The 25,581-nt window shown below is 42.7% G+C and overlaps 3 protein-coding genes across 8 annotated transcripts in view; 1 reads left to right on the plus strand and 2 right to left on the minus strand.

The window, feature by feature from the left end:
* Nucleotides 1-248: 248 nt before the first annotated feature.
* MARVELD2 (MARVEL domain containing 2) lies at nt 249-22,261 on the minus strand. 3 transcript variants are annotated; one of them, XM_043887724.1, is made up of 7 exons: nt 22,131-22,261; nt 16,533-17,696; nt 15,342-15,377; nt 9,569-9,717; nt 5,913-6,084; nt 2,871-2,921; nt 249-2,269 (listed from the first exon to the last, which is right to left on the minus strand). In XM_043887724.1, exons 2-7 carry the CDS (start codon nt 17,679-17,681, stop codon nt 2,147-2,149), a joined length of 1,680 nt encoding a protein of 559 aa, XP_043743659.1. In that variant the 5' UTR covers nt 17,682-17,696; nt 22,131-22,261; the 3' UTR covers nt 249-2,146. The 3 variants fall into 3 exon arrangements, with proteins under 3 accessions (XP_043743659.1, XP_043743660.1, XP_043743658.1); XM_043887725.1 differs by lacking the exon at nt 22,131-22,261 and adding an exon at nt 21,972-22,072; XM_043887723.1 differs by lacking the exon at nt 22,131-22,261 and adding an exon at nt 19,203-21,051.
* LOC122683511 (proline-rich protein 2-like) lies at nt 20,002-22,351 on the plus strand. The gene is made up of 3 exons (XM_043887136.1): nt 20,002-20,050; nt 21,579-21,726; nt 21,832-22,351. The coding sequence occupies exons 1-3, from the start codon at nt 20,002-20,004 to the stop codon at nt 22,349-22,351; spliced, it is 717 nt and encodes a 238-aa protein (XP_043743071.1).
* Nucleotides 22,352-22,513: 162 nt separating this feature from the next.
* The window catches only part of RAD17 (RAD17 checkpoint clamp loader component), a 34,504-nt gene continuing 31,436 nt past the window's right edge, over nt 22,514-25,581 (minus strand). For all 4 annotated transcript variants that reach the window (XM_043887249.1, XM_043887252.1, XM_043887250.1 and 1 more), the window contains 2 exons: nt 25,265-25,322; nt 22,514-23,285 (listed from right to left, as the gene is read on the minus strand). In XM_043887249.1, coding sequence (XP_043743184.1) covers nt 23,021-23,285; nt 25,265-25,322 — 323 coding nt within the window. In that variant the 3' untranslated portion in view covers nt 22,514-23,020. The remainder of the gene's footprint in view (nt 23,286-25,264; nt 25,323-25,581) is intronic.

The raw sequence follows: 25,581 nt of genomic DNA on the forward strand, positions 1-25,581 counted from the left end.
GACACACTTCTGCTGTTTTAAGCTTGTGGTATTTAGTTAAAGCAGGCAGCCTGAGGAAACCAACAGCGGCCTTGACTTTGAATTCCTGCAAATAGTGGGGGAGGAGTAAATGGTCACCTGAGCATTGTGACCTACAAGCTTTCAATGACTTTCCAGTTTAGTTTCTGATAATGGAAAATATTTTCAAGAACATGCCCAGTCAACTCAGGAATGCTAGCAAAGTAAACAATAAAGGGCACACACAAAACAACAGGTAACTGAAATTTTAATAAACCTACGTATTTACATAAAAACTGCAAAAATCAACATTATAACATGGGTTTTCAAAGATTAACATTTACAATTATAGTAAAATATAGTTTCACAAAGTTAAATTTCCTTGACACGTCATTTCAGTATTAATCTAACTGATTTTTTTTAAGCATCGGTGTTTTTCTTAAGTGAAATGTTAACATGGGACCCCAGTATATAAAACAGAAAGTAAAGCTGTTCTAGTTCATGAGGAGGGTTTCCAAGGGGGCCTCACACTTCCCTCAGTATCACCTCTTAAAACTCGTAGCACCCTAAGCATTGTCTGAGAACCGACGACTGAAAATATTAACAATATACACTGAACGAGATTTCACTGACAAAGAAGAACTAGAAAACTTATTTGGGAACCGACACTTTGTAAACCTTTGCTTTTCCACATGTTTTTCTTTGGTTTTATCACCTTAGAAAATTCCTCGAGTGTTAATTATTTGAATGGCAGCTATATGAAGCCAAAACTGTATTTCTGATTTGCTGCATTCTCCCACCTGATCTCCTTTTTTCTAAACATTTTTGCTTCTCCTTAATTTTATTTTTCCAAAGCATTGGTTTTATGTCTTACTACTTCTTACTTCCTTCCTACTACTTCCTTACTTCCTTCTCACCAGGAGAAGGAAATGGCAACCCATTCCAGTATTCTTGCCTGGAGAATTCCATGGACAGAGGAGCCTGGGGGGCTACGGTCCATGGGGTCTCAAAGAGTCGGACACGACTGAGTAACTAACAATTTCACTTGTACTTCTACACCTGGGAAATAATCTACAAGATAGATGGTGCTGAATAGGATCCAATAACAATGATTTTTTAAAAAACATTTTTAAGGCAGTCTCTTGTTCACATTAACAAAAATAAAACATTTCTCATGAATAAAGCCTTAAAGTCAAGCTAATTCTTGGGATAATGAAGCATTCCAATAAAGCGAAGGGAGATTCTAAGTAAGATGTAACATCACAGGGCCTTAGGATGGATGTCTAAACAGGCCAGAAAAAGAAACAGTAATAAAAAAAAAAAAAAAAGAAAAAGAAACAGTAAACGCTCGGTCTTTCTATTTGAGGTTTAGAGGAATGGCTGGGCTGTGGGAACATGAAGGTGTGTACACAGTGATGTTGATTAAAGAAAGATAAGAAGGTTGCATTGGACCCCAGTGGGCACAGAGCCACAGGGAAGCATCTATTTAAGGCAACGTTTGTAAGAGTTATTTACAGGCCATGGCCTTGGGTTAGCTGGCTGGACTTGCTCATTAAGGTCCTTTCTTTGAGACTTGTTCTAGGTAGATTATTCACTCCACAAACAGGTCTGTATTTCACAAACTCTAGTGCAGTGCTTACAGAGTGCCCTAAGTGCTTACAAACATTAACTCATTTAATCCTCATAACAACCCTGTGAGGTAGGTACTATAATTTGCCCCATTGTACAGACGAGGAAACGGACACAGGCAGATTAAGCAACTCGCATACGTTCATAAGGCTTGAAAATGTTGATCTCGGATTCAAACCCCTTTCAAGAGAGGAACTGACATCTTTGGCTAGTATGAGACGTTTGTCCTAAAAAGTCCCGGGAACCGGCCTAAGTAAAAAAGGAAAAAGCAGCACCAGGACTGATAACTTCACTTGATCATCACACCACAAGGAGAACTTCTTCCACTCTCAGTAAAAGCCCTTGAAATTGTTCTGAAATGCCTGAAATGCAATCACAAACTGTCTTAATGTGACACACCAGCTAAACGAACCAGAAGCCTATTCATGAGGCACTTGCTTCTCTATCACAGACACCAGCATAAAAAAAGATAGTAAACAAATATTAAGCATGATATAAAAAAGTTGATTTCAAAGAAGTTTTAAGAATAATCCTGTACATCCCAATTCATTACTTTATCATATTCTTGAATCCTTTGCTTTATGTGAGAAAGTTTATTCTTCAGATAATCACAGCGTTCTTTTTTTTCTAGAAATGTAGGGTCCTGGAAAAGAAATATAGCTGTTAGGTCAGCCACCGGCTTCCTCAGAGAAAACCACAGCAACACACATTGTTACCCAGAAAATGGCCTTTCATGGCAGATTTCAAAATCTGCCCAACCAGAATTATAGGAAGTTCTCTACATGTACTTCAGTAGATTTTATTTTTTAGAATAGCTTTTGGTTCACGGCAAAATTGAGTCAGAAGTAGAGAGCTGACGTGCCCTAAACTTAAGTAGTTTAGAATACATTAAAGGGTAAACCATGGATTAATAAAAGCACTCCTCAGCCTCTACTGATTTGTGCAATTAAGTTAGGGATGGAATCAGAAACCTGTAAAAGAACTTAAATCTTTGTGAATGAAATGTGGGTGAAGAGCTCTGTACGGGGGCTCATTTCCCTGGCTTCCTAAAGCAGGACACAGCAGAAGGTTCTCAGGACAGAGAGGAGAACAAGGGCGCCCAGCAGTCACCCATGGCTCCTAACAAGGAGCATCTTAAGAAACACAAAACAAGAACTACATTAGCTACAACAACCTGAAGTCTGTCAGTCATCACCACTGCACCTGGTAAGGATACACCATAAGAAGGAAATGGTTTTACTCACATTCTTTTTTTTCTTAAACTCTTGGTGGATTCTTGAAATTCTCTCGTGTTCCTAAAAATAATATATTGTATATGTGAATGAAAATACTTGCAGTTACTCAGATCATATCTCAAGAGGACTTCCCTGGTGGTCCAGTGGTTAAGAATCTGCCTACCAATGCAGGGGGACATGGGTTCGATCCCTGGTCTGGGAAGGTCCCGCATGCCGCAAAGAGCAGCTAAGCCTGTGTGCCACAACTCCTGGGCCTGAGTGCTGTAACTACTGAAGCCCAGGTGCCCTAGAGCCCGTGCTCTGCAACAAGCGAAGACACTGAAATGAGAAGCCTGGGCATCGCAACTAGAGAGTAAGCACCACCCCCCCCCCCCCCCCCCCCCCACTCCCGCTCGCCGGAACTAGGGAAAGCCCGCAGGCAACAACCAAGATCCAGCAGAGCGAGGGAAAAAAAGAAAGAATGTCTCAATAGTACACTGGGTACTGAGCACTGAGTACACGCTGGGAGATGAATAGGCCTGGCTGGCAGACTCCGGCCCATGCAAAGTTCAGCCTGTGGCCCAGAAGTTCACTTTTGTGACACAATTAATATCTCCACTTTGGATAAAGCCTGGAGGAGACAGGGAGACCAAGTGCGGCCCTGTCGTTTGGCTACTTACTTGCCAAGTGTGGTAAAAACCAGAGGAAATGACTACTGTCGGGATTATCATTGGAGCACTCAGTCTCTCTGCCTGCTGTAATCAGGACCCTCCCACCCCGCCAACTGCAGAGCCACAAGCCTGAGCCCTGTTCACTCACGCAAAGCCTACAAACCCGAGACCATTGGGCCTGGGCTTCAAGACCACACAAGACGGTCGGGTTTCTCGACATCTGTCTGTCAACCAGCCTGCTATTCCCAACCTGCACTGATCTAGATGCTTGAGACCTGCTCCTCCATTCCTCATCTAAACTTGGTCACCCTTCTTGGAACTGTGGACCTTGCCTGTTCACCAAGTGGTACTAAGTGATCCTGGACCTGCCTTATGTGCTGGATTCCTCCTGGTTCCCGGTACAGGCGTCTCTTAGCCAACACCTTTCCATCACTCCAAGACTGGGAAAATGTCACTACTCTACACATTTGGCTTGGAGAGCTCATAATTATAACTCATTTAAATGTATGTGTTAAAGTCTGGTCAAAACAAAGATGCCCAACTAACAGAGGTCACAGGAGAAGAATATGCATATCTACATATAAAATATGAATGTGTGTGCTAAGCTGCTACAGTTGTGTCCAACTCTTTGCAAACCTATGGACTGTAGTTCTCCAGGCTCTTCTGTCCATGGGATTCTCTAGGCAAGAATACTGGAGTGGGTTGCCATGCCCTCCTCCAGGGGATCTTCCCGACCCAGGGGTTGAAGCTGCGACTCTTATGTCTCCTCCTTTGGCAGGCAGGTTCTTTACCACTAGCGCCAGCAGGGAAGCCCCATATAATATGGATATATACTCTATATACATACATTTGACATTTATTAAAAAAGGCTGTATGAGTTTTAAAAATTTCAGTGACACAAGTGGTAGATTAGATTAATACACTCTTTTTATAAAGGATAAACGTTCCTTTACACACAAATCTGCAGAGCAGCATTATTTATAACAGCCAAAACATGCAAACAATCCACTGTCCATTGTCTGATAAATGGATAAAAAAATGCGGTATATTCATACAAAGGAGTATTATTATTCCACCACAAAAAATAATGAAGTATTGATTTCTGACCCAACACTGATGAACCTTGAAAACATGAGGCTACACAAAAGAAGCCAGATATTAGAGGCCAATCCCCAGGTGTCGCAGTGGTAAAGGATCTGCTAATGCAGGAGATGTGCATTTGATCCCTGGGTTGGAAAGAGCCCCTGGAGGAGGAAATCGCAACCCACTGCAGCAAACTTGCCTGAAAAATTCTGTGGACAGAGGAGCCTGGTGGGCTACAGTTCATGGGGTTGCAAAGAGCTGGACACGACTAAGTGCCAGAGCATGCACACACATTATATTACCGCATTGAAGTCTTCAAAATAAGCAAATTCGTACAGACAGAAAGCATCAGTAGTAGTCAGTGGTTGGAGAGAGGGGAAATGGGGAATGAATACTAAGAGGTATGGGTTATTTTTTTCTTGGGGGGGTGATAAATATGTTCTGGAATTAGAGTGGTAATGGTTATACAACTTTGTGAATATATTAAAGCCAACCAGGGAGTTTCCTGACAGTCCAGTGGTTAGGACTCTGAGCTTTCACTGCTGAGGGAATGGGTTCAATCCCTGATCAGGAAAACTGGGATCTTGCAGGTTGTATGGCATAGCCAAAAACCCCCACAAAAATCCAAAACAAACAAACAAAAAAACGAAACCACTGAATCAACACTTAAAAGCAATAAATTTATGTTATGTGAATTATATTTCAATGAAATGTCGGGTGAAAAAAATGCCATTGATTATGAGGGCATCCTAATTTCCCAGATATTAAAATGTGAAAAAGACAAAACATTCAAGTATGGGTCTCCTATGACTGCCGTCTCCACCCTCGCTTTCCTTTCTGCCGTAACCACGGTCATCGGGCTGAGGCACGAGCCCCGCAGCCCACACGCGCAGCCTCAGACCCACGCTCCACCCTTACCCGCTGCGCTCTCTGGGCCTGGGGTGCTAACTGCTCCGCTGTGACTTTCCCGGGAGAATCAAGGCCCCTGGCGGCTCCTCTACACTCCGTCCACCATTTGTGAATAAGCCCTCCGCAAACTATGTTGGTTTGAGTGTGCGGTCTGTCTCCTCTGGCACCCTAATTGACTCAGTATGTACCTTAGGCAAATTCATCTTTTACTTAAGTAGGAAAATAAAATACTGTTTAATAATCGAAAGCAAGAGACATTAAAGGATATACTTCGAATTGTCACCCTGAAGATCTCAAGTGACTTCCCCAGACAGCAGATGCATGTGGTTATGCCTTCTCTACACTTCGGACAAAGTCAGAACTCATCCTTCCTCCATCGGAGCTCCTCCCCAACAGTGCAGGCCCTCACCTGCTGGTTTTCTGAATGATGCGGCAATCTGCTCATCACGGCATCCAGCTCGTCAAACTTTCTCAGGACAGCCTGAACTTCTGCGGAGAGCTCTTTGTACTCTGCAAACTGGTCCTGGAACACAGCTTTATAGCGTTCTCGCTCATCACCTGTCTGAATCATAGGGTATTTCCTGAGGGAAAAAAATAACCCAAAGTTGAAGTGTGGCCAAGACGGTGGAGTAGGAAGAGCCCAAGCTCACCTCCTTCCATGGCCACAGCAGAATCACAGCTATTTAGGGAGCAACTATTGACGAGAAGGACCAGAAGACTAGCAGAAGGCATTTTCTACAACTAAAGATGCTTACTAAAGAAGCAACCACAAGATGGGTAGGAGGGCAGAGATACAGTAAAGTCAAGACCCATGCCCGTGGATGGGCAACCCACAAATGGGAGGATTAACTACAACTGCAGAAGATCTGCTCAAGGAGTGAGGGGTCTGAGCCCCACCCTGGGCTCCTCTGTACTGGGAACACAAGGCCCCAGAATATTTGGTGTTGAAGGTCAGTAAGCCTTACCTTCGGGAGATTCTGAGGGCTGTGGCAAATAGACTCTACCCTTAAAAGATGCACACAAAATCTCACACACTCCAGGATCCAGAGCGGAAGCAGTAAGTTGAAAGACATCTGGGTCAGACCCACCGTGGATCCTGGAGAGCCTCCCAGACAGGCAAGAGGCAACTGGAACCCACCCTGAGGCCACAGTCACTGCAGCAGCTATTCTGTGGAGCTCGTTCTACCACGCAGACCCTGGTGCCGTGGAGCGCCAGGGTAACCCTCCCTCTAGCTCACTGGCACAGGGACCAGGCCCTGCCGCCAGCCTGTGAGCACCAGTACTGGGATGCCTCAGGCCCAGCAGCTAGCCAGGTGGGGTCACAGTACCACTCACTAGGGGGCCAGGTGGGCCCGTCCACCAGAAGACCAATACCAGCTCTAGGACCCCTGGACCCTGCAGCCAGAGACCCCAGGACCCAGCTCTGCCTACCTGTGGGCCAGCACCAGCCCCAGCACCCGGCCCCAGCTACTAGCGGGCGCACACCAACTCCAGGACCCCGGGACCTGGCGCCACCCCACCAGCTGACTGGCACTACCCTTGGGGTCCCTTGAGCCCCAGCTTTCCCATCGGCAGGCTGAAGTCACGGGACTAACCTCCCCCCTCCCCAACCTTTCCCCTGGCCAGACCCTGGCATACCCACCAGCACCAGAAGACCAACCTCAGCTCTGAGACACTTTGGGCCCCTAAGCCAGCTGCCCTGGGACCAGACACCAGCTTTGAGACACCCTGGACCCCACAGCCAGCCATGTCAGGAACTGGCCTCACTCAAGCAGGCTGACCCTAGATCTGGGCTCCCCAGGGCTGCCACCACCAGCCCTGGAAACCAGCTCTGCCCATCAGTGGACCAACACTAGCCCCAGGACCCCCCAGGACTTCACGGGCATCAACCTTATGACCCAGCCCCACCCACCAGGGGCCAGCAACCTCCACGCAAGGCCAGGCCCGGCAACAGGACTAGGAGGCAGCCACGCCTATCAGACCATCCTCGGCAGTCAGCCTGCCGTAACAGCAGGACCCATGCAGCCTGCAGAGGCCACCGTGAGAGCATGCAGCTCTGGCGACTGGAAGGGAGTGCGCTGCGGGGACACACAGGACATCTTATACAAAAAGCCACCACTTCACGGTCAAGAAACAAAACCAACCAGCCAGATACACAGAAACAAAACCAGCAAATTAGCCAAAACTAAGCTACAGGAACTTATGTTCCAAATAAAGAAACAAGATAAAACTCCAGAAAACCAAGTAAAGTGGAAATAAGCAAATTACCTGATTACCCTCATAAAGATGTTCAAAGACCTCAGGAGAAGAGTGGATGGACAGGGTGAGAAGTTAGAAGTTTTACACAAAGAGTGAAAAAATGAAAAGGACACCAAGCGCAGCTAAAGAATACAATAACTGAAATGAAAACTCTTTACCAAAAAGGAATCAACAGTAGATAAGACGACACACAGCAACAGATCAGCAAACTGGAAGACGGAGCAATGGAAAACACTCACTTGAGCAGAAAAAAGATTTAACAAAAAAATGTGAGAATGGTTTAGGAGACCTCTGGGGCAACATCATGAATACTAACATTCACATTATAGGGGTCCCGGGAGAACAGAGAAAGGGGCAGAGAAAATATTTAGAGACATAATAGCTAAAAACTTCCCTAGCCTGGGCAACAAAGGGAAAGCAACAATTTATCACTGGCATAAGGCAATCACATGACATTTCAGAAGAAACTCTACAGGCCAGGAGGGAGTGATAGAATATATTCAAAGTAATGATAGGGCAAAGAGTCGGACACGACTGAGCAACTGAACTGAACTGAACTGATGATAGGGAAACATCTACAACCAAGAAATATTCTGCCTGGTAAGGCTTTCATTCAGATATGATGGAGAGATCAAAAATTTTACAGACAAAAACAAACAAAACAAAAAATTTTACAGACAAGCAGAAGATAAGATTTAGTATCATTAAACTAGCTTTATAATAAATGTTAAAGGAACTTCTTTAAGTAGAAAAGGCCACAACTAGAAACCTGAAAATTAAAAAAAGAAAAATCTTATTGGTAAAGGCAAATATACAGTAAAGGTAGTAAATCAGCCCTGTATAAAGCTAGTAGGAAGGTTAAAAGACAAAAGCCATAAAACCATCTGAGTCACCTATAAGTAGTGGTTGCCAGAGAGGAGAGAGGTGGGGGAAACAAAGAAATCGGTAAAGGAGACTAACAGGTAAAACTTTCAGCTGCAAAATAAATGAGTCACAGGTATGACATGTCCAGTGCAGGGAATATAGTCAATAACTATGTAGTATCTTTGTATGGTGACAGATGAAAACAGACTTATCCTGGGTATGATTTTGAAAAGTATAGAAGTATTGTACCCTTATGTTGTGTACCAGGAACCAACATACTGTTGTAGGTCAATTATGCTTCAAAAGCAAACTCACAGAAAAAGAGATCAGATTTGTGGTTACCAGAGGCGTGGGCAGGGGAGGAGGAAGTTTAGGGAGAGAAAATTGGATGAAGGTCATCAAAACCTATGAACTTTCAGCCATGAGATAAATAAGTATTAGAGATGCAATGTACAACATGATAAACACAATTAACAGTGCTGCATGTTATATATGAAAATTATTAAAAGAGTAAATCCTAACAATTCTCATCACGAGGAAAAAATTTTTTCCATTTTTTAAATTTTGTATCTATATGAGATGATGGATGTTCACTAAACCTACTGTGACAATCATTTTATGATGCATGTAAGTTCGTGATTTCATTACACTGTAAACACTAAACATAAACAGTGTTGTAGGTCACTTATATCTCAAAATTGGAAGAAAATAAAATCAAAGTGATAACTTTTTCATTAAAACAAGAGGAACAGGAAATCAGCTTATTATCTTATTCCTCAATGACCACACTGTACCTTCAATTCAATATACTACCTCTCAGGAAACAAACAACTGTTCAAATATAATTGACTTTAAGCAGAGTATTAACTTGGGGATGAACAGAAAAATGAAATTCCAAATGGAACCTCGCTATCTCTACCTCAAAGAAAAGTAGATACTTACGCCACGTAGTCTGGCATCACGATCGGTTTGGGGATGTGGCCCGGGGGAATGTGTCCACTCAGAAGTTCAGGTTTCATTTTTGTTGCTCTTAGTTCTTTAAAATTAACTTCTTGGTCTCTCTGTCTCTCACAACTGGTGGCCATGTCACACTACAGTTAGAAAAAGAGGATTTATTTATAAACAAAAGCAAAAAACAAAGCAAAAAAATCTCAACTTTATTCTTAGAAGAATAAACAGCCAGCACAGTCAAAAATAAATAAATAGTAATTAAAAAAAAATCTAGTCTCATTAAGGAAAAAAAAAAGGAGTAGAGTGCTTGGGGGCCCCACTGGGCAGTGCCCAGAATACCAAGCAAGCTGGAGGGGCTGGTGGATTCCAGGAGAGGGGTTTCCACATTACAAATAAAGGAGTAAGGTACAGAGAGATTCAGTGAATTCAAGGTCTCACAGCTATGAAGTGACAAGCGATGATGAAAACCCTGCCCTTTCCAGTTAAGACTGCTCTCACTGCTGAGAGCCCGGGTCCTGTGAGTTGCATGGCACAGCCAAGGGGAAAAAACCCTCAGAAACAGCACTTTTTGACTTTTTGGTTCTTTAAATGAATAACAGGAGGAAATCAGTTTACTTAAATGTATACACTCAATCCTAAAGTTCCCTGAAGCTCTGGTTGCTGTGCAATGCTTAGTTGCTCAGCTGTGTCCAATTCTTCGCGACCCCACGGGCTGTAGTCCCCCAGGCTCCTCTGCCCATGGGGATTCTCCAGGCAATAACACTGGAGTTGGCTGCAATTTCCTACTCCAGGGGACCTTCCCAATCCAGGGATCGAACCCAGCTCTCCCACATTGTGGGCGTATTCTTTAATCACTGAGCCCCCAGGGAAGCCCAAGGAGCACACTAGAAATGAGGCTGTGATGGGCGGAGGCGGGCAAAGGCATACTGCTTTCCATGACACAGAAGCAAGCTCCCTCCACGCCTCCCTTGGGTCTTTGGTCTGTGCTTGCTGAATAAAACTCCATGAACTGAGAGTGGCTGGGGAGGGACCCTAGCCCACTGAAAACAAAATATGAAATGGGAATTTAAAACCTTGCTCTTTACCTGGTCAGGCAGCTTTGAAAATCCTTTGTTTCCTGATTTCTCTCTCAGAGGCTGCCTTTGAGGTCTCATTTAACATTAGCTCACGTGAAAAACCTCCAACTGTTAAACTCACCAAATAGTGCAGCCCATGGATAAGCCCAGATTAGACGTGGAGGCTGCTGACTCTTCCTGGGGGAGGGCTACCGAGATGGGAAGCCTGCACCCAGGCTGGGCAGAAGGGGAAAAAGGGCTCCTCTGCAGAAACGATGCTCAACCACTGGCCCCAAACAGCAGGAACACGAGTGGAGAGCAGAAAACCCAGAAGAAACGAGATCAAACAAGACTATTTCAGGAAACATATTCTGAGGTTAGCATCTATTCCGCTTTGTTCCTCGCTGGTCAGAAGGCCACTTCTTCATCCCATTGAATTCTTTAATGCTTAATCTTGAAAATCCAACATGGTATTAAAATCAGGGGAAATTTTTTGGCTTAAATAAGTGAATTTCCATTTCATGGCATCCCTTTTTAGCTTCTAAATATTTAACAACCTGTTTTCCCCGAGAGCTGCCTGAGAAGCGTCCAGGGAGCACACTGACCCACTTAGTCAGCAGCCCTGGGGCAGGCTCAGATTGCACGGTCAAAATCACGAATTCTACCCAGGCAGTCATGTTGGACAGGAGAGTCCATGTGAGGGTCCCCCCTCAGTCAGTCAGTTCAGTCGCTCAGTCGTGTCCAACTCTTTGCGACCCCATGGACTGCAGCACGCCAGGCTTCCCTGTCCATCACCAACTCCTGGAGCTTGCTCAAACTCATGCCCATCGAGTCAGTGATACCATCCAACCATCTCATCCTCTGTCATCCCCTTCTCCTCCTGCCCTCAATCTTTCCCAGCATCAGGGCCTTTTCTAATGAATTGGTTCTTCGCATCAGGTGGCCAAAGTATTGGAGTTTCAGTTTCAGCATCAGTCCTTCCAATGAACATTCAGGACTGATTTCCTTTAGGACTGACTGGTTGGATCTCCTTGCAGCCCAACGGACTCTCAAGAATCTTCTCCAACACCACAGTTCAAAAACATCAATTCTTTGGTGCTTAGCTTCCTTTATAGTCCAACTCTCATATCCATACATGACTCCTGGAAAAACCATAGCTTTGACTAGACAGACCTTTGTTGGAAAAGTAACATCTCTGCTTTTAAATATGCTATTTAGGTTGGTCGTAGCTTTTCTTCCAAGGAGCAAGTGTCTTTTAATTTCATGGGTGCAGTCACCAAGTTTTTTTAAGCTGAAGCTATTCATTTTCCTTACTTGCCCGTCCCTAATTCCAAGAGTCACCTTTTCATATAAAATGGAGTTCTAAGAACTCAGAATATTTCCACACAGACTATCTCATCTGCTTTATGTTTTTTCCCCCTGTTTTTATGCTCTTAACATTCTCTTTCACTCTTTTTGGGTGAACCACACTGATCATCAGTTCAGAAAATCTCCTGGGGAAAAAAATCTAGAACTAGACACGACACAAAAATGAGAACCTCTTCAGGCTTTCACAGGAAGGAAGTTAGTTGGACTCCAGCCCTGGGATACACCACTCTCAAACAGTACTCCAGATTACAAACACATGGCCCCAGATTTCACGATCTTTCTCTGCATCTAGCAAAAACTAGTCTTGTCACAGAAAAGCTTTGCTGTGAGGCAAGAGGAAGCAATTAAGCCATGGGGTAAATAATGTCATGGATATAATTACTAAGTTTTTCAAATAAAACATGGGCTGGATGAATACATTGTCAAGTTAGAAATGGGGAGAGTCAGACATGTTTCAGGGTGCTTTTGTTCAATTTCTGACTGTCCCTCCCTATAAGTGTATTTGATGTTATGCACAGATCCCAATCCCAAAGCCACACTATTACTTTTTATGCCCAGACTAGATTTTTTAAAAGTATTTATTTATTTATTTGGCCATATCAGATCTTAGTTGCAGCATGTGGGATCTAGTTCCCTGAGCAGGGATTGAACCCAGACCCCCTGCATTGGGAATGCGGAGTCTCAGCCACTGGACCACCAGGGAACTTCTCCAGGTTAGATTTTGACTTTTCTAGTTTAGAAATCTGCTCAACACTTAAAGACTTAGAACTTCTTTCTGTAGAAAACTGATGATCCATTTAGCTTACTCTGATTGTCAGTCACTGAGTTAGTCACAGGTCTAACTGAAATGTACATCCTGACGCAATTAATGTTGAATAAATAAATGAACATTTAAAATGAACTAAAACACAAGGGAATCAGGAAGTTAAAACAAAGTACAACTAAAAAACAATCAAAATACCACACACACACACACACACACACACACACACACACACACACACAAAGCAGTCTTGCTCTGATTCTATGAACAGTGTTTAAACTAGAGGTTTGTAACGTTAGGTCCACACTGTCCTGTGAGAGAGAAACTCTTCAGTATTCTATGGATCAGCCATTAGTATTAATACCAGTCTCACTTATCCCCATGCGTGGTCAGTCAGGACTGGTCAGATATCCCTTGATTTCTAAAGATTTATGGATATCCAAGAAAACCACAGCAAGGCTCAGTTGTAATTCAGATGACTTCATATACATGTCAATAATTTAATGCAACTGACCCTTTAAAAACCATGGCTAACTACAGATCCTCAAAGTTGCCTTGATCAATGAATAATGTTGAATTTGAGACATTATCATTCATAAACTGATTTCCCGAGGAGGTGACACAGGAACACAAATCTGTGAGTTGTTTAGTTTTGTACTTCTTGCTTGCTCTCACACTCACACACACTCACCCTATTAATCTTTTGTCTGCGTTTTTAACTAGATTTGTAAGCCCCTGGGAAATGGAGATAATGTCCCTTGTTGTACCCATATCACTGGCCCACAACCTGTCACGTGTTTGTTCAATGAATGAATTAATGATGACACCAATGTTTTAATCACGATTGCTGAGACAGGCTGTTGCTCATCCACTTAATAAGTCCTTAATTCAGCGTGAACAAAATGTCTTTAAATAGTATTAATATTTGTATGTTATAACATAATTGAGAACAAAGTGAAAAAGAACCTCATCAAAGGTATTTTCAAAATGAATGCACTTAACAAAAAAGAACTTAAAGAAATTAGCAACCCGATAAAAAACAACTGGACAAGATATGAGCAGACAGTTAATAGGTAAGAAAATGCAAACATAACATGAAAAAGGCTCAACCTCACTCCTGATAAGAGAAATGCAAATTACAACCACATTAGTGACGTTTCCCACCTACCAGGTTGACAGATGTTAACAAATCTCCTAACACTGTGTGGTCACCGTGTGTGGTGAGGGTGTGAGGAAGCCTGTGGTGCTGCTGGGGATAGAAATTGGTAGATCTTCTGTGGGGTAATCTGGCAGTCAAAACAAAAATGCACATGCCTTTTGATCCAGAAACTCACTTCTCAGAATTTCAGTGTACTTGTACATATATGAAAGGAAGTATGTATATGTATGTAGTCGTGTGTATAAGGTTATTCACTGTAGCACTATTTTTAATAGTGAGAGGTTGGAAACAACTTACATGTTACTATATGACTAAATGAATTACAGTCTAGCCATAAAATGCAATACTCCGTAGTTATAAACCAAGAATGCAGAAGTTTTCTATGTACTAATAAGGAAAAATCTTAGAAATACATTGTTAAAGTGAAAAAATAAGGGATATAACAGTAGGCATGGTATGCCACCGTTTGTGTAAAAGAAGGAGTTGGGCAAATCGATGCCTGTCCATCTAACACATTTCTGAAAGGAGACACAGGATACTGGTAACACTGGCTGCCTTCACGGGAGAACTGGGAGGCCACCATACAGGGATGGGAGAGATCCTTTCGAACTTTGAATCAAGGGAATATACTTCCCTTTTAAAGAAGCAAACAAATCTGAAGGTTGGATTCTTAACTTCTTGCTTAGAAATAATGCCTAGGGACTTTCCTAGTGGTCCAATGATTAAGACTCCAAGCTTCCACTATAGGGGGCACGAGTTCAATTTCTGGTCCAGGAACTACAATCCTGCATCCCATGTGGCCCCCACCCCCCAAAAAAAGGAAAAGAGATAATGCCCAATATCTTGAAAAAAGAACTTTTCAATGAGGTAAAATTATGATTAAAATATATTAAATTATTCTATATATACAAATAATTATAATAACAGCATCTCAGTTAATCCCCTCAAGCAAACTTGTGAGGTAGAAATTATTATTATCTCAATTTTACAGATGAAGAAACTGAGGCCTGGGAAGGTAAGTATCTTGTCTACCGTCACAGTTAGTAAATTGTGGTATAGGGATTTCTTGCCCAACATGACAAAATTTGGCATCTGAAAGCAACATGACAAGTATAGGCAAGAATGGGGAAGAGCTGAAGACACTGAAGAAAATTGGGGAGAATCGCCTTCATTAAAAAAAAAAATTAAATATATAATAAGAACCAACTATGTTCACTTGCAGAAGCTTTCATCTAACAAAATTAAAAGATACTACAAATAGCCTTGTCTGATTTAGCCCTCTTAATATTAGGAAAAAGCTAAAAAGTCCTATTACGAACTTAATGCAATAGATACACTTTTACAGGCAGATGATCTACAAATAGACGAGAGAAAACTGACAAATCTAGAGATAAAATATGGTGTGGACTTTGTTCTTACCATTTTCCTTTTCGATGGCAATGATGGCTCACTTATCTGGAACAGAAAGAGTTAAAATGACTGTTAAGAGGTATGTGAAGCTGCTGAACAAATAGTTTTGTCCCTTCGCATTTATAGCCCAATTTCAATTTCATAGATACTGATTCTCTACAGATGGAGTCCCGACTCTTTTGGCCACGTTTTGATGGACCAGTGGAGAACCAGAGGAGGAGGAATAACTGTGACTCCCTGTCAATCAGGATTAGAAAGCAGAGCTGGCAATAAGGAGATGGTGGCGATGACTATGGAGTTGCCTTAAACTACCTAGAGATTTTATTTATTCTTGATTCCCACTACTTCACACAATTAGAGAGTTTGGGGTGGTTACATTATTAATTTTATAATTAAAAAAAAAAGCTACACGCCAGTATGTCTTAACATTTAGGAAGTTACAGAAACACAAACAGGCATCAGAAGTGATTCAAGTTTAATCAACCCTTACGCAAAGTCTTATAAAAACAAGCTTCTGTTAAGAAAAGGAAAAGAAATAAAAGAATTATATGAATAACAGCCATAATAATGTAGAATTTGAAGTGATTAAGTGATTAAGAATTTAAGTGATTAAGAACTCATTATTAAATTACATAAAATTATAAGGATGTGTTTCACTATCTGATTTCACACTGATTAGAATTTAAAATTCTATACTTTGCATACACAGATGTAAAACTTAAAAATATGCTTACAATACTGAGATAAATTTGTAAACTCCAAGAAAAGTGGGTTTCAGATTTCATTACAGATTTAAACGAGCACTTTCCTCTTGCAACTGAACAATTATGCTTTTTATTAAGTCTTACCATACTAAGGAATCAAGATTGTTCTTAAACTTAATGATGGGACATTTACTTTACTGAATATGTTATTATTCTTCTTTATAGAAATTCAGAAACTGTGTCTCTCTTACGTATTGGACAGACAATAGTGCAATCAATGAACTATGTATTACATTACACATCTGGGGTCTGCTTGCAGCGTCACACAACAGTGACATGCCAGAGTGGGTTATCTGGTCAGGGCATGTCAGTTACTGAGTGAGGCCTTTGGAACTTCAGACCATTAAAAACAACAATGACAGCTTTGTTTTGAGAACTATAGGTATTTAAGGAGGGAGTTAATAGCAGAAAGAACAAAGATGGTGAAATCCCTTACCTCCTGTTGCTCCATGTATTCCCTGTGTCTCCGAGCCGCCTCGTGCCTCCACAACTTTAGGCAAACCAAAGCACCAATGAGATAGACAATCATGGTGACAAAGAGGAAGATCATGGCTGCTATCTGTCCTCCTTCCACCCGGCAGAATCCTGCGTTCACTGGCGTGTTAAATAGCGGATAGTAGCAGAGTCCCCCTCGGTTGGTATCGTTCACATAGACTATGGCTGCGGCCATGTACAAAATAAACAAGGAGACATTGATTCCAAATTCAGTGAGAGGCCACCAATTTGAGTCCAAAAGAATAGTCCGATAATACATGGACATGCCAAGCACCAGGATGATGATGGTGGTCACCCAGGCCAAGCCAGCAACCACAAGGACAAAAGCGGTTTTGGGGCCACTGTAGTAATAGCCCCCGTAGGTACTGCCCAGGCCACCCACGCCTCCTATGCCGTAGGGCTGTGAGTATCCAAACATGTTATACCACTCGCTGTCCTTGTGAATGTACGCCGTGACACAGGCGAAAACGCCGGCCCCCAGCAGCAGCTCGGCCACCCCCAGGATCCGCAGCAGGCCTGCCCACGACTTCATGTAGGAATACCGAAGGTGATACTCCTCTACCTTCTCGCTGTAGGTTCGAGCTGTGTGTGTGTGTTGGCCTAGGGATCCATAGGGATCATGAGGAAACATGGCCTCAGTCTCTTTCTGGGAACGCCAGCTGCCTTCGGACCCACCGTGAGGATCTTTGCAGGAGTTGGGGGGTGAACGATGGTTTGATCTTGTGGGCGAGGCTGGAGGTGAACACTCCACTCCATCGGAGATGTATCTGATGTCCGACACCGGCTTATCCCACTCCGGGTCCTTTTTCTTCCCTCTGAAGAAGTTCTTCCAGGACTCAGGGACAAAGCGTCTTACAGGCTTGAGATCCGGCGCTATGGCCGGTTCCTCTGTGTCACTTGAGTAGAATTCTGGGCCGAAGGGCGGCTGTAATGGGAGAGGGGGTGGTGGCAGTGGATCAGCGCTCACGGCCAGCTCACTGTCTCGAAGAGTCTGGAAGGTTCTCACAGTGCCATCTGGATAGTCTGAGTCCCTTGGGACCTCATCATAGTGTCTGTTCCGATTCCTGGATCTTCTATCACTGGACGACATTTGCGATGTTCACACCTGGGGTCAGGATTAAAGTTATCACTTATGCTTAGTTATGTATCCCTTCAATGATGTTGGTTTTATTCACTTAGTAGCAAATGATCATATCCAGGAAACCAATATGATCATATCTAATCATTATGATATAGAAAATGACAATGCAACTATGTGTAACTATTACGTTAGCCAGGGATACAGAATCATTCTATGAGATTTTAAGGGCAATTAAAATCTTAAACCTTAGTTCTGGATTACAACATTTATAAGTCAAATTTACCTACGAGCCCTATAAACAACAAAATGTAAAAAAACAAAAATAAGACTAAATTTTAATGCAGGGTGCTAACACATTCCAAGTAGAGTCCATTCCTCAAATATCTAAATAAACATATTTAAGAGTTTGAGCATACCAAAATTTGATGGGTCAGCAAATACTCTTCACTTTCATTAGCTCAAGTCTGTTTTGGAACAGCCCACGAGAAGCAGTCTGGTAAACACACGGAGTGGAGAGCCCCTTTCCTTCCTAACTTGGCAAGTCATGTTTTCGGAGTCGCTTCTTCCACTCTAATGGAATAACGCTTGATACTAGAAAATTGACTTCTTAGAGCCACAGCAATGGCCATGGACATCACTCTTTGCAGAGCAATTATTTAAAGGTGATTTGCTGCAGCCATGGAAAGACTCATAAAGTATCTCAGAAGACTTGCCTGATGGTCCAATGATTAAGAATTTGCATGCCAGTGCAGGGGACATGCGTTCAATCCCTGGTCTGTGAAGATTCCCATCTGCCTCGGGGCTACTAAGCCTGTGACCACAACTACTGAGCCCAACGCTTTAACCCTGCGAGCCGGAACTACTGAGCCCAAGCACCTAGAACCTGTGCTCTGCAACAAGAAGTCACATACCATTAACTAGAGAGTAGCCCCTGTTTACTGCAACTAGAGAAAGCATGTGTGTAGCAACAAAGATCCAATGTAGCCATAAATAAATAAAAAATCTTTTTAGAAGGTGGTGTCTAACTCTTTGTGACCCCATGGACTATACAGTCCATGCAATTCTCCAGGCCAGAAACTGGAGTAGGTAGCCTTTCCCTTCTCCAGGGCATCTTCCCAATCCAGGGATCAAACCCAGGTCTCCCGCATTGCAGGCGGATTATTTACCAGCTGAGCCACAAGGGAAGCCCAAAAAGCTATTTTAGGGAGTATTAAACACATCTGAAAAATAGAAAATATACTTTTTATCACACCTGATGATTTCCTTCAAGAAATCAATGACCTGGACACATATGCAAAAAGGAAACTATTTGCTATTATAACTACTACGTTTAAGGTACAACGTTCCTCTCCCTCAAACTGCTCATGAGTATTTATTGAAGACTCATTGGGCACATGGTATTGTACTTGCCACTGTAAAGGTCTCAAAATTAAAGCTGGTAATCCCACCTTTACAATGTTGAACAATTTAGAAATTCCTAAGGCTTTGTTTTTACTTTGTCAAACAGAGATCTATCACTCAATTATTTACCAAGTACTGGTCATGCACCAGGTTTGCTGAAGATGTATCAGTGAAAAAAGTTGATGGAAATCCTTGCCTTCATGCAGCTTAAATTCTGGGGGTGGGGAGCAGGGATGACAGACGATAGATAAGGCAAGTGAAATAGATGCCAACGAACAAAGTTAGGAAAGAGGGTAAGAAGTGCAGTGCGGATAGGATGCTATAATTTTAAACAGAGTGGCCAGGCAATTCTTCAGAGAGAACAAGACCCCTGAATATAGAAACGAAGGAGAGGAGAGAAGACGCCAGGCAGGTATCAGGGAAGTGTTCTGGGCAGCTGGAACAGCTAGCGTAAAAGCCTTAAAGTGGGAGTGCCTAGCATTGTTGAGGCATGGAGGCGGCAGCAGCATGAGAGGGTGTGTAGTAGAATTGAGGCCGTCTGAATCCTTAGGACTTAAAAATCATTAGAAAGGATTTAGGTTTCTATTGGGAGTGAGATGAGAAGCCATTGGAAAATTTTCAGTGGAGGTCTGACATGATGTTATTATTTTTTTAAACAGGATCACTCTGGATGCTGTGTTAATAGTACATTCCAGGAGAAAACAGTGAAAACAGGGAGACTGGCTAGGAGGTCACTGAAATACAGTTGATCCTTGACCAACACAGGAGTTGGTAAGGTGTAGTTGTGATTCCAAATCCATGGATTCAACCAACTGCAAACCACTCAGTACTGTATATATATTTATTGAAAAAAAAAAAAAAAAGTATCTCAATGGACCCTCAGAGTTCAAAGCTGTGTTGTTCAAGGGTAACTGTACTCCAATGGGCCATGGTGGTAGCAACAAAGATAGCAAGAAGAGGTCAAACTGTCTGTACAGGTAATTAAAATTTTTAATAAAGAAATTTCCAAACATAATAAAAAGTGGAAAGAATAGTATTGGGAGCCCTTATGTGCCAAATTAGCAACCTTCAATAATTATCAACTTATCAATACTGTTTCATCTATACCTTTCCCCTTATTCCTTTTGTCTAACCCTTTTGTCAATAGATTAAAGCAAATCCAAGACATCAGATCATTTTATCTACAACATTTCTACACGGCTCCAGCTTAGTCCTTGGAGGAGCAACCTAAAGAGAGTCTAAGATACCTGTTAAAAGCTCAGGCAAAGCTAACAAGTAGGTAGGCTGCCCACAGAAGTGTATATACTACCACAGACTAAATACAATCACCTGGGTATTGAGTGGAGCTGGAGAGGTCTAAATTCTGGCGTTTAGAAAATGCCTGAATGGGACACCCCAATTTTAAAGAATTAACTGTGAGTCTCAACATGGTGCCCAATGAAAAGTCGGAGAAAAAATTTAGTATAGAAAACAGTTTATATAAATGACAGCAATTAGAGTATTTTTTGGTCTTTTATCTCTTTATCTGTAGTCTAAAAGTACTTAAATTCTAAGGATGCATAGTACTAGTATAATTCTTGAGATACAGTTTCCTAAAAAAAGTAGAGGCAAAAGCACCACACATAACTTTAACAAGCTTTACATATCCTTCAATATCTTTGATATACAGGCATTTAAGGGATACCAGTTTGGCAAAAATGTACTTCACTATAATGGATCTAATTTATGCTCACTTCTGACGGCATCCCCGACTCAATGGACATGAGTTTCAGCAAACTAAGGGAGAGAGTTAAGGACAGTCAGGGCTACATACATGGGGTTGCAGAGTGCGATGCGACTTAGCGATTGAACGACAGAAAGACTTGTGAAAAGTAGCTTATTTGAATTAGATCACCTTGGTGGTGGTTTGGTTTAGTCGCTAAGTCGTGTCCGGCTCCTGTGAACCCATGAACTGTAGCCTACCAGGCTCCTCTGTTCCTGGGAGTTTCCAGGCAAGAATACTGGAGTGGGCTGCCATTTCCTTCTCCAGGGGATCTTCCCGACCCAGGAATCCTGGGTCTCCTGCATTGCAGGCATATTCTTTACTGACTGAGCTACAAGGGAAGCCTTAGACCACCTTAAAAAGTAAAAATTCCAAATTTGAAGAAATGTGTAATAGCAAATTATGTGACTTTAGAAAGGTCCAGTCAGTTGTATTTTTACATTTCAACATCTGGATACCCCTAGCATCTTTCAGGGTCTCACAGAGCGTCCAGTTAGAATCAGCACGCTGAGGCAGAAAGAGTTTTTGTTTTGTTCAAGCCCCCGGGCCCCGACTTCATTCGGGCCCTGATTTCTCTCGGTCTGCACACACCGTAGCGGTGATTAGAAGAAACGGTCCTCCCCAGTAAAGTGTTACAGGAATTCAGTTGGTCACCTTTACACCACAGAATCACCACTTAGCTGGCTTTTAAAGTTACGCTGGGCCCCAGACACGGGCAGATTTTACACACTACTGGTTTCCAGTGGAAAGGGAACTGCGCTTTGAACCGGAGCCTCGAGCGGGTGCCCGGGAACAGCAAGCACCCCCGTCGGGGTCTCTGCCCAGGCCGCGGCTCGTCGCTCCGCCCCCCGCCCCACCTATCTCGGTCGGTCTCCAGCTCCGCACCCCCAGGTACGCGTCTCCGCTCCAGAGTGAGAGTGCACTCTCGGTCAAGATTCCGCCCCAAAGCGGCCGGAACTAAGTTGGGCCGGACCGGCCCAGGTCGGGATAGCCCAGCGCCCGGAAGCACCGCGGCTTCCCGGCCGGGGGTGGGGCGCGTCTCGCCCGGCACCTGTGTCCGCCGCAGGAAACCTGGCAGGCCGAGGGGCCCTCCCGCTTCCCAGGCCCCAGCTCTCCCCGGGGCCCGCACCCCTTACCGCGCCGGCGGCCGGCCTCGGCCGAAGGTAGTGGCGGGCCGCGCAGCCAGCGCGCGCGCCCAGGACGCTCGCCCCCCACCGCGCACCTGCCTGGGGTCCGCCGGCCCCTCCCCGCCCGCGTCCCGGTCACGTGGGCCCCACCCCTCGGGCCCAGCTCACCTGAGCGGCCACCTGCCAAAGCGCCCTCGCCGCCCGCGGCTCTGAAACCCAGGTCGGCTCCTGGGGCGGGGCCGGGCCGAGCTTCGCCCCGCCCGGCTTTGTCAGGCCCGGACTCCCGCCTGGGGCCTGGGCGGGTCGGTTTCCCCACCGCCCCCCAACCACACCTTATAGCAATAGCTTCGGATCAGGCTCCGCTGGGAGAGCTCTGGAAAGGTCTTTAAGGGTGAGATTAAACCCTCTGGAGAGTTTTCTTCGCAAGGTTGCCATTCCCTTCCTTCCCTATTTTTGAAAAAGTTTGGCACTGGGTGAAGACTTGTGTCCTATGCCCAATGATACATGGCAGACAGTGCATGTTAGGAAACATTGAAATACAGAAGAAACAATGAAATTCAGTATTTTAATTTTTATATAAATTATGTAAATAGTTTCCAGAAAGTTATCTAAAATATTCCACTGTACAACATATAAAAATGGTATCTCAGACGCTACAGACCAGAGAGAAACTGTGAATAAGGCACAAAGTTTATTTACACTCATAATTGCATCCTAAGCTGTTTTATAATTCTTATTTACAGCCCAAAGAGTTTCTGTGTTCTGAATTATTCCTTCACATTTTCTGGTATTTGGCATAACGTTCAAATGCATTTCATACACACTGACCTCCTCTCCCAACACCACTCACAAGAGTAAATAAATACTAGAGGAAGAAACAGATTATTTCAAGGCTTGAGCTTCTATTTACTTCAATATAACAGAGGTCAGTTCTCTGTGCTGAAATACTAGAAGAATTAACAAACTAATTCACCTGAAGTCTATTATCACCTTTCAAGTACCACTGAATAACATGAGTATGAATCTGTCAGTTAACAATCTCATGGGCAGGCTGCTTTCTATGTCCCATCGCTCTCATAGTCTTCTATTATCATGTCGTCTTCTTCCTCGTCTCCCTGGGCTGAAAAGGGCTGAGGCTGGCTGGCCGGCAGTTCATTCCCACTATTCTGACTCAAAGGAAGAGACCAGGTCTCAGGTTCAGCGCTTTGAGTGGGTTCACCCAGTGCTTCCTCTGCAGACTGCCCTCCAGTAAGCTGGGCTTCATCTCCGCTGTCCGCCTCTATCATTCCATTCTCCCTGTCAGTCAGGGCTTCCATTTTCAACCTGCCAGGTTCATAACACAAGCACTAATAATCATCAAAGGAGAGGATTCCTTTAAATTACATCAAGAGTTTGAAGATTATAAAGCCATCTCCCATTGTCTCTCATTTACCTTCCTGTGCTTTTTAACCAGGCACTCCAGTTTATTTAACAATATAAACAAAACGAAAAGGTAAATGACAAACAATAAATCATTACAACTTATAACACAAGTTAATTAATATCTTTAGTAAACAGTTCTTATGAAAAGAAAAAATTAAATGAAATAAAAGATATAAAACATGAACAGAGAGCTTAAGGAGAAGAATGGTTACTAAATAAATTGCTCAACCTAATCTGTAATTTTAAAATGGAAATTAACATTGTCATCTTTCAAACGGGAAAAGACCTTTTAAGATAATAAAACCCAGTGGTGGAAAGCGTTAGGAGAAAAGAACATGCTGAAACACTGTAAGTGGGCATTAAGATTGGCAAAATATTCTTGGAAGCAATCTGGCAACATAGAGCAAAGGTGTATATCCATTGATCCGGCAATTTTACGTCACAGAATTCATCCTACATAAATAGTCCTTGATATACATGATGATTTAGCTTCAAGGAAGGTTGTAACAATAAAAGCTGGAAACAAGCTAAATGTATTAATACAAAATGAGGTGTAGGTTCAATTAAAGGAAACTATTCAGCTATTAAATAGAAATATTAAACATCAAGTTTAAGTATCAGAATATTCAACATTATCAATATAAATCAAAGATAATGTTAAATATGGTCACTGTCAGTGAAAGACAGCAGTACCAGTCACTGTGATAAGTAGCACCGACAAATCCTGCCTCCCAGTTCAGATCAAGTACTTGAACCAATAATAAAAGAGTGACTCTCATTCTTTTAATTACATCTTAGGAGGAAAAAGACAACAGAAGACAAGTGTCTTCCTTTGATTTTGGTGTCATAATCTTTGAGGGAAAGGAGCCAGTGAGAATAGTTGGTCCTTCTTTGATTGAGAAGTGAGGAAAAAAGGGAAGTTTATAAAAGGTCTGAGCCCTGATCATCCACTGGGATGATGCTCTTAAATCCATCCATCATTATCTTTCTGTAAAAGGAAAGATGCGCTTCCCATAGCTAAGTCACTGTACAGAAGAAACCACTAAACAAAGGCCTTTATTGAATCTATGAAGGTAGAGGGAAAAAAATCCCAGACAAGCAAGTTTTCCATTTGGGACCAGGAATAGGAGAACTAGAGGAAGGGGTAATAGGTGCCATTTCTGTCATTTACCTTTATCCTTAAAACCAGGATGCAAGTACTTTTTAAACCTTTTTTAGAATGCCTGAATGCATAATTTGATCTTACACATAACCCAAGTAGAAATGAACTACAAGCACTGTGTTAATCACTGATATTAGCCTAGAAGCTATTTTGCAATAGAATGAACGGTATAGATGGAGATTTATCCCTATATTTATATATTTTTTCACTTGTCTGAATTTTCAATGTAAAGAAATAAAAAGTTCCTGACTATCATACACTCCAAATATATGCTGCTGCTGTTGCTGCTGCTAAGTCGCTTCAGTCGTGTCCGACTCTGTGTGACCCCATAGACAGCAGACCACCAGGCTCCCCCGTCCCTGGGATTCTCCAGGCAAGAACACTGGAGTGGGTTGCCATTTCCTTCTCCAATGCATGAAAGTGAAAATATATGCTAAGAACACGTTAAGCAAAAGGGTTTTCAGTTATGCAAAATTTGCTGAACTCAAGGATTTTAAAGACTCCACTGCCTTTGTAATCCGATGATTCTATTTAACCCGATTCTGAGCTGGTGAAAAATGCTGTTAAATGTAATAAATATAATAGATGGGTCTATGATGTGATCATATAGTTTTTGATCACTGGTACAACATGTATTTCTTAACCTTTACAGATTATTGACTGTATAATGAATAAATAGATAAAGTATTTGGTTTGAAAATGAAAATGATCAGCTTACCTTCCAAAGTGTCGCTTTAGAGGAAGTCTTCCAATATCTTGGATAAAAGAAATTTGAGCTAAAACAGAAATTTTTAAAAAGTTTCAAATAGACATTTCTCCAAAGAAGAATGGCCTAAAAGCACATGAAAAAATGCTTAAAGTCACAAATAGCTAGGAAAATGCAAACCAAAACCATGAGACACCCCTTAAGATGACTATTAACAAAAAAACTCGTAAAACAACAAGGTGACAAGGATGTGGACAGAGTCGTAGGAATATAAAATGGTGTAACTGCTGTGGAAGACGGTAAGGTAGTTCCTCAAAAACTTAAACACA

The sequence above is a fragment of the Cervus elaphus genome, chromosome 25 (genome assembly GCF_910594005.1).
Source record: "Cervus elaphus chromosome 25, mCerEla1.1, whole genome shotgun sequence".
NCBI classification, from domain to species: domain Eukaryota; kingdom Metazoa; phylum Chordata; class Mammalia; order Artiodactyla; family Cervidae; genus Cervus; species Cervus elaphus.

Excerpts from the sequence above, each read along its gene's own strand:
- MARVELD2 (XM_043887724.1), bottom strand. The coding sequence starts at position 17,681 with ATGTCGTCCAGTGATAGAAGATCCAGGAATCGGAACAGACACTATGAT. Across the intron at positions 9,718-15,341 it reads TGCCATCGAAAAGGAAAATG|TGTGACATGGCCACCAGTTG; the intron begins GTAAGAACAAAG and ends TTCTAACTGTAG. Across the intron at positions 6,085-9,568 it reads GTGATGCCAGACTACGTGGC|GAAATACCCTATGATTCAGA; the intron begins GTAAGTATCTAC and ends TTTTTCCCTCAG.
- LOC122683511 (XM_043887136.1), top strand. The coding sequence starts at position 20,002 with ATGGTGGTAGCAACAAAGATAGCAAGAAGAGGTCAAACTGTCTGTACA. Across the intron at positions 20,051-21,578 it reads AGGTCAAACTGTCTGTACAG|TGGAAAGGGAACTGCGCTTT; the intron begins GTAATTAAAATT and ends ACTGGTTTCCAG. Across the intron at positions 21,727-21,831 it reads CTCCAGCTCCGCACCCCCAG|CGCCCGGAAGCACCGCGGCT; the intron begins GTACGCGTCTCC and ends GGGATAGCCCAG.